Source organism: Cibotium barometz, chromosome 63 (assembly GCF_041138505.1).
Source record: "Cibotium barometz isolate CiBa-2024 chromosome 63, ASM4113850v1, whole genome shotgun sequence".
Taxonomy (NCBI): domain Eukaryota; kingdom Viridiplantae; phylum Streptophyta; class Polypodiopsida; order Cyatheales; family Cibotiaceae; genus Cibotium; species Cibotium barometz.
The window spans coordinates 22138719-22147162 of record NC_141108.1 but is presented as its reverse complement, the minus strand read 5'-3'; the positions used below and the strand labels follow the sequence as shown (position 1 = coordinate 22147162).

Below are 8444 nucleotides of genomic sequence, written 5' to 3'. Positions count from 1 at the left end.
TCACTGACACGCTGTTCACGTGCGGAAAACGTTCAGTTGATCATGATTCTTCACCACATGCACTCGCGTGCAAGGGAACACGCGCATTCTCCCCGCCGGTGCGGCGGTGGCCAATCGCCAAGGCCCCAAATCACTGTAACACGACAGCCACCGGTTGCCTGCTTGTGAATAGGCCGTGCTGAAATTTGCAGCCTTCAACGTGAATCATTGCCCTCCAAAACTAGCCCACCTTGAAAATGAAGGCCAAGGTTTCTACAAGGCCGTAATTGCTTTAATGACGATTGGCCACGGGGCGAGTGGACATTATCTACCCCAAACCTTCTCAGTTCTTTATGCCAGGAGTCTACCCCCTCGCCCTCGCCCTCTACCTTCGTAGCCACAGCCTTGAGGCCTGAGGCCCTCTACCTTCGTAGCCACAGTCTTGAGACCTGAGGGAACCAGTGAGAGGAGACCTCGACAGAGTCTACACGTCGGGCTATAGGCGCCACGACCTTTCCACCTACCGGCCGCCATCACTGCCATACCGTCTCCTATCTGCCCATTTATCACCCTAGTTCCAGTGCCTATCTGGATTCCAGTAAAGGAAGCGGATCGAGAATTCAACCCGTGTAAGCCATGTAGAAAGTGTGATAGATTCTGGAGCCAGTACTAAGTAGGGCAAGGGGCCTTGGTTCTCCCAGGGAGCTCAACAAGAGTCCGTGTCATGGGCGGAGAAGTAGGCCAGATGCGTGTCCGTGTGAATGAGTTAAAATACCCTCCTGGATTTCTTCCCCTACTAAATAAAATATCAATTTTTTCATTACATTCGACGATTCTCTAAATATTATAAGATACATAAGATATTTAGTTCTTTCTATTGATATAATACATTTTTTAGATAGCTTGAAAGTCCATCAAGTCATCTAGTTCTTAAAAAAAGAGAGAATTTTCTTCGTAGTAACATATTTTTAACTGAGTTAAGGCTTTCTCCAAATTGACACGTATGAAAAGCATTCAGCCACAAAAGGAAACATGTAAAGATATAATATCGCATCGATCAGGACGGTCATCTCTTTCCTACAAAGGCTTTTCATCTTCTTTGAGGCTCAACCGTTAACAATCTGATCAAAGTACGACCATGCATGAGACCTGAAACAATGCATGGTGCCTTTTGCTTGGAAATCTCTTTTTATCCAGGGACAAACCAATCACGTGTCGCGGTTTCTAATACAGCTTGCTCCCAGAGTGCCCTTTCGAAAATGCCCGTCTTCAGCTTCACACAATTCCAACAAAACTTCCCCCACTAAGTTACAGCCGGTGAGTCAAAACAAATACGCATCAAACAAAAAGCGCAACACGCTACACACCACATTCAGAGAGAACTCTAAAATTTGTCAAGCTTTAAGATAAGTTTGTTTCAAAGCCAATGGTGGTTCAACATCAGCTTGTTCACAAGAGGTTCATGAAAGAAGACAAAGCTTCATGAATCTCTTGTGCTTGCCAGCCCACAACACATTTTAAGAGCAAGCACTTCTTACTTCACAGTCAAGCTGAAACAAACAAAATTAAACTCCAATTCTGTACTCCTGAAAACCCCTAATCCATTATTATGGTATAGCTATGCTACAACATGACAAAGCATTTCTTCAAGTGAAAATACATGCATAACCTAGGATTGACAGAAACCAAATCAGAACTTCAAAATTCCAAATTGCTAGATAATAATTACAGGATTAACTTGAAGAACTTTTCAAGTGTCGAAAGCAAGGCCAGTTTGGGAAGTCAGTTCTACTAACCATGATACAAGGACCAGTTCAACGCCCATATGCAACAAAACTTGCAGCCACTCAGATGCTGCAGGGCAAAGGCTAAGTCATGTTAGACATGCACCAGTGACGAATCTCCAACTGCTATTTACACCTAAAATAAAGGAATCATGCCCTCCTCATGTTTGGAGACTTCTGAATTGGTGCTGCTAAAGTTAACAAAACTACTTTTGCCATGTTCGTACAGGGTGGAGACAAAGCAGCAACAACCCTCAAGCTAAGTTTTGAACCCTATCCTGACCATGACTGAATCTACACTATCCCCATTTTAATTTAACTGACATTAGCACAATGTTGGTATTTTACTTGGGAACTGATATGATTCACCAGGTGAAGTAAAAAGTTGTGCAGCTAAAGCCCTTCAGGGAGTTGATGTCACCGAAGCTCATCCATATACTGTTTTCAACCGCTTTGCAGCTTGCACAAAGGCAGTTATGACCTGCACTTCATCCAGTTGCTGCAAAATAGAAACAAAGGCACCAAGTCAAGTTCTGACTCAAAACCCAATGACACACGTATCTGCCCACAAGGGATTATTTGCCAGCAGTGCAGCTTAAGATTTCCATCAGAAACCAAAATACGCCAAGAATTCCATTAGTTGCACAGAGTTCTGGCAAATGCCATAAAATAAAATGATGAATACAGAAGGAACTAAAACATTTGACGGCTCAAAACCCAATGACAAACATATCTTTCCACAAGGGGTTATTTGCCAACAGTGCAGCTTAAGACTTCCATCAGAAACCAAAATAGCCCAAGACTTCAATTAGTTGCACAGAATTCTGTGCAAAATGCCATAAAATAGAACTCAAGTATCATGAACGGATACAGAAGGAACTACAACATTTCAAGACTTCGCTGACAATCTTAGTCCCTCTTTGCTTTTTGTGATAGTCTCAAACGGATACATTAATGATAAATACAAGAGATAGTACAGCCTGATACTTGGAAGTTTTACAACTCAATTTTTCCAATTCCAAAAGATAACCTGTGATGAAGAAAGATTGTTAGACAAATTACAAACAATAAAGACAAAGATACAGTGGTAAAACACATCCAATCTCCTCCCGAGAGTTGTAAGCTTCAGTAGGCTAGATGCTTTTGATCATGAAACACATGGAAATTGTTAGCATCTACTGTATCCAAAAAGGTGAATCCATAGTGAGTCATTTCACAAGTGCTTTACTTTGGAACTGGTTTGCAGATTATCAGAGTTCTTTATCCAGAGGGACTATCATGAGAGGGGAGATAGGCCCAATCTGTTAAGGTGACAACAACTTTATGCATTCCAGGGTTATGGGGCTACTGATCCTAAGCCCTCCTTGATACTTGTATACAATTAGAGGTAATTTGGGCAGATTCAGACTGTACTGGTAGAAGGCTTGCATTGTTGACTGCACAAAGGGCCTTGCAGTTTACACACTCCCCCAATAACCTCAAGCCTCCATCACCAAAGTTCAAACGGGCATAACCCAAGTGGGTCCAGCTCTTTACCCATTGTGGTGGGTCCTGCGTTCGAACCCTACCAGCGGCAGCAGAATCTGTCTCTTTGCGAGTTGGCCTCTGCTTGGTCGAGACCTTACAGCCAGTATACGCTTCAAAAGAAAAGTTGAGTTTCAAAATTACCCTTAGTATGCCCTTCCTACATCACAGTAAAGAAAAGAGGTTTGAAATTTTACCCTTCAAATGAAAATCTAGGGTCACCCTTCAAATTTGAGGCCTGCCACTGGTGATTCAATCTGGCAGCCAGAGACACAAAAGGGCAATCATTCCAATCCAAAAACAGTGCAACATTGATTCCCTACACTTCTCCTCACTTGACTCTGAGCTGTCCAACCCAAGGTAAAAATGTGGAAGAGCAATTCCCCTTGGAGTAGCAACACACCCTGTGGTGATTTAATGCTGGTGTCCACCCCTCTACACACTCCCAGTTATTCAAGAATTTTCTTTTGCCACTTATGGTTCCAAAGAATACATTTATTAAGCTAAGTAGTTGAATCATCGAGAAATGCTTACGACTGTTTAATTCAGGAACAATAAGGATGCCTGATCTAGAGCAGAATAACCTCTCAATAGGCTGGTGTGCTGCAAACAAGAGGGCATTGAATTGATAATAAAGATATCTAGGGGGGCAGTCTGGTGTCCGTACAAGTATTAGCTTGTGCAGCATGTCCTTTGATGTGACGAATAGCCTGGCATGAACCAATTGAGTCATTTACAGCACTCGTTGGATGTAGTGAAGAAGATCTAGTCAGGAGCAGAGGGCCATAGAGGTTGGCACTCCCAACAAAGCTTGGTAAGCACTTCACATAAACTTCAGCAGGTTGAGACAAAGCTATAGTAAAAGATTGGAGGGGGACATAGTCCATGGGGGTTTTGCTGCAATTCACCAATACCTTTGGCCTGTTGCCTTCTGATAGAGAAAAAGTTAAATGATCTTTGTCATAGCAAAGAAATTGATATTATTTCTTTTGATTATAAAAAAAATGTTATAATTCACTTTTTTTACAGCTGCTAAAAATTGAGAATGGAAGCTTTGGCAATATAAAAACACAGCAGCAAATAGAGAAGAAACACATCATGAAAAACTCCTTGCTATCACAAGGTAAGCAATATTCATATTTCTTTAATAAAAATCAGTCTAGTTGATGCATCATAATAGGTCCTTTGCTAAAATAACCTATAAATGAATCAAAACCCCATAGCACACAGAACTAAACAGTTTGCAAGCTAAGCAGTCAAAAGCATTAGACACATCCCCACCAAAAAAGATAACAAAAGTTTTGCAGTCTTGTCATCAAAGCATTTGAAGCACACTTCCATAGTGGCTATCACAAAACTTGCAAGAATTCTAACCAAACAAAGCTGGGATTCTTCTCATGTGTTCTATAATAGTAAGCATACTCTTGAAGGAGCTACTGAAAAGACCATGCATGCAAACATCAACAAAGATGTAGAACATACTACCCATGCACATAAATCGCAGCATTATGACAATTCCCAGTTAAAAACAAGTCAAATATCTGCAAGGCCATACTTTCTTCATACGGGGACAGCAAGCTAAATGGTCCTACAACCAAAGAAGAGTCAACAAGAGAAAGTAAACTTAGCAAACAGAGCAACATACTGCACAATGAGACCACATCGTTGAAAATACAAAACCCATGCAAAAAAGCCACAAGAACCTTTGACAAAAATGCGGCAGGTAAACATTCTCATATAGCAAATCACAGCTTCTCTAACAAATGGAAAATAGTAGAGTGATTCACAAGCATTTGATGGACATTTCATGTACACAAGCTTCACAGACAATAACTTTTGCAGCTTTCCTTGAGCATAGATCTCATAGTACAAACTCAACTGATGTCCTTGGTTTTCTCACCTGAGTCATGAAGTGCCTTTCCACAGCATCAACAAGTTGCTCCTTTGAAGGGTTTGGTCCTAGGTCAGTCTTCGTGATCAATCAAACAACTGTGAGGACAGGTGTGAAATAAGCTCATAAGCAGACAGAAAGACTAGCAGATTCAGAAACTCACCAGATTGAAATGCCTCGAGTATCTTAACAACGCAGCCATTTCAAGTTTGCTGAAATCCACTCTCTGCAGTAACATTTTGAGGCCAGGCTTCTTAGTGAATGAGATATGAAAGGTATGAAGGGTTAAAATGCTTCGACACAAAGCTTAAGGTGTGAAGAATTGTTAAGCCAAATTAGCAGGCGTAAGCAAAAGAGAATGAACTCGGATAGATATCTTATAGAAAATATGTAATAAAAACAGGGTTAACCATTTTGACTACGCACCAGCAATCCAGAGGAAGAAGATTTGAGCCCCTTAGATGATGCATCAACCATTTGACTCCTGGTTCCTGGTTTTGAAGAAACACTAGGCTTTTGCAGGCGCCCTTTCTGTTTGAAGGGTTTACCAAAATCCTCTGATAAGAAAGCAGACCCCGTAGAAAATGAAGACAAAAAGAAAGCAAATCAGTGAATCCTAGATCCGATTCTCCATACCACCAGTATTGATCAAAAATCCAGAATGAGGTAGATCAAGGACTTTAGTAATCTAGCATCTGTAAACGTTCACTAACCTACGTTTGTCCTGCAGGAAACTAGATCTTCGGAATCATCCTCATCCTCCTCTAGGCCAGTGGGATGCTCGAGAACGCTTAATGCGTTGCGTTGAAGCTTTACTTCAAGCCCGTTTGTGAGAACCTGATAAAGTAAAAAATTTGATGCAGATCAACAGCTAGACTACAGATCCAACCAAAACTAAAAAGCGATCGATCAGAAAACAAACAATTATGCCATGCCTGTGCACAGCCTCGACAGAAAATTGAAAGCCTAATAATCTTGCCTATAACGCCTACCACTAAGATCTAGACGACAAAAAGAAAATCCTAACTCTAAGATTGAATCCTGTTCAAGTTGAAATAAAAGGTGTTATACGTCTCTATTTTCGGTAAACAAACTGGCTGGAAATACATTTAGCTGTGAGTAGTAAGCCCTGACCGCAAGCGCTTGAAGAAAAAAATACTCTCCAAATCTGGCAAGGAACAGAGACTGTTGAGGGCAATGGTAGAATACACGCGAGGATACTGGTAGATGAATTAGCGGTTGAAAAATGTAAATTAAATCTTGATGAGTACAAAAGGGTAAAACTAAGCCACAAATTATAGGCTTCCGATTTGACTGAAACAAGAAATTACTCCGCAGGTGCCCAAGAAAAAGAAGTTTCCAAATCCGGCAAGAAACTGAGACTGAAGAGAGCAATGGTAGGATACTGGAGGTGTTGAAAAAGGTCAATTAAATCTTGGCAGGAGAATGTAATTAGACCCCAAAGAAAAACCTCGCATGCATTCAGAAAGCTAGCATTTAAAAGCGAATTTCAAATGAAATGTTTGTCTGGTCATGCTTGATAAAAACAAGAATCCCAATCTGGAAAGATTGCAGATGTAGAGAAATATAAAGGACTCATGACTGCTATAAAAATTGAACTACTTAAATCTACACTTAATGCAAGCCCTGAACGGAAGACCTAGAATTAAGTCTAGTTTAAATCTACTATATATAAAAACCTTGGTTGGCAGGAGATAAATCTAGCTGATATGTGTGTTAAGAAAATTGTGTTGAAAGGAATCTTGATAGGCTGTACCCAACTGAAATTCGTGATCAGTTAAATAGGCCGCTGATAAGCAGATGTTAGAGCTAATTCTCATGAAGTAATCTGTATAGGAAGGAGCTAAATGTAGCTGAAATGTCTCATTAGGTAAATAAATGTCTAGTAAAGTTCATAGCTTATAGAAATAAGCAGGAGATAAAATCTAGAAGACATGTCTGATTAGCTGGAAGCATTTACAGATTAAGTCAAAGACAAACACCAGAAATCAAGCTAATTAAACTGTTGGATTAAGAGAAGACCCTTAAGTGGCCGAAGAAATCTAGCCGTGAAGCCTGCAGGTTCTTGAGACAAAAAAAATTTGGCTAAGTCTGGAGAAGCTGAATGGGAAATTGTGAAAGACAAGGAGATGAGCAAGACGAAAGTTTACCAGCCAATGCCAGCCTCCGAGGCCAACAGCTTTCTTGACAACCCCGTGAAGACCAACAAGCACGGACTTGGTGCGGTTGTTCCCCGTGACGATCACTTTGGTGTGGCGTGGGAGCACGGCAAGCTCCTCCTCGCCGCTGTCTTCTTCCCCCCCGCATTGGGACACTATGCCCTGCGGGCAGCTCTCTGCTTCTAGCATTGTCTGCTCCAGCCTCGCACACGCAAGAAATCCAAACTCAGGTGGATTAACCTGACAACACAGTTCCCCCTGGAAATGACGTAAACTGGGATCTGTTTCTTTGGAAGTTGAAAATAATCTGAGATCTACGAGCCGAGGCAATGACGGGAGAAATTATGACAATGCCGAGGTGAAGCGAGGAGAAGAAGGGGGGATTGGAAGGAGAATAGGCACGGTGAGACGAGAATGCGATGAATTGGTGAAGGCGAGAAGGTGAGAAAGGAATCACAGAGAAGGTGATGTAAAAAATATAAGGCCCAGATTGGGTAGATAGAAATCCATTGCTGCAGAAGTGGTGATGGAGCGGGGCGCATTGAGTGGCCAATTGGCCGATGGCGGGAACCCTATTATCACACAGAGACTGACAGGAAAGATCTCAGAAACCCTAACTAGTGCTTCTCACGGCAGAAGAAAGAGAAGACGAAGAAGCTTGAAGGAGCAGACGGAAGAGCCAACGAATGGTGAGCATATGTCGATGGTGGAAACTCTAAATTCGCAGACAGGTTGCAGAGGAAACCCTAGCTTCGTGCAGGGAATTCTTACCCCTAGCTACTTTGTGCATTTGAAGAGAAACAGCAAAAGGGTAAAGATGATGACGATGACGAAGACGAAGGTGAACAGTCCCCACTGTTCTTTCTTTCCCCTCAAAACCCTAATTATTTTTTCACCCTTTTTCAGAATCACTTTTTACTATCGCGCCTTTTACTAGTATTCTTTTTTTAACCTTTTTTTTAAAAAGTGTTAAGCTAATTTACACCCATGTCCTGATGCCTCCCGCCCAACCAACACCGGACATGTCCTTTTAATTCATTTGGATTTTGAAAACTTTGCATACAATCCGCGGCGTACAGATTACTG

The 8444-nt window shown here is 41.6% G+C and overlaps 1 protein-coding gene across 14 annotated transcripts; it reads right to left on the bottom strand.

Moving 5' to 3' along the window:
* Nucleotides 1-776: 776 nt before the first annotated feature.
* Nucleotides 777-8204, bottom strand: LOC147603842 (uncharacterized). Of its 14 annotated transcripts, none has more exons than XR_015265584.1 (8): nucleotides 7350-8200; nucleotides 5892-6015; nucleotides 5605-5735; nucleotides 5342-5404; nucleotides 5188-5256; nucleotides 2112-2262; nucleotides 1776-1833; nucleotides 777-1252 (listed from the first exon to the last, which is right to left on the bottom strand). XR_015265584.1 is itself a non-coding variant. In XM_086796434.1 (6 exons), the coding sequence occupies exons 1-6, from the start codon at nucleotides 7545-7547 to the stop codon at nucleotides 2191-2193; spliced, it is 627 nt and encodes a 208-aa protein (XP_086652560.1). In that variant the 5' UTR covers nucleotides 7548-8204; the 3' UTR covers nucleotides 777-2190. The 14 variants fall into 14 exon arrangements, 2 of the variants coding, with proteins under 2 accessions (XP_086652560.1, XP_086652559.1); XR_015265587.1 differs by having other exon boundaries at nucleotides 777-1246; XR_015265588.1 differs by having other exon boundaries at nucleotides 2133-2262.
* Nucleotides 8205-8444: the final 240 nt, after the last annotated feature.

What these genes read in the sequence shown, in the direction of transcription:
- LOC147603842 (XM_086796433.1), bottom strand. Translation starts at nt 7,547, where the DNA reads ATGCTAGAAGCAGAGAGCTGCCCGCAGGGCATAGTGTCCCAATGCGGG. An exon ending in TTCCTGCAGGACAAACGTAG is followed by an intron (nt 5,736 to 5,891) that starts GTTAGTGAACGT and finishes CTTTCTTATCAG; the next exon opens with AGGATTTTGGTAAACCCTTC. An exon ending in CTTCTTCCTCTGGATTGCTG is followed by an intron (nt 5,405 to 5,604) that starts GTGCGTAGTCAA and finishes ATGTTACTGCAG; the next exon opens with AGAGTGGATTTCAGCAAACT.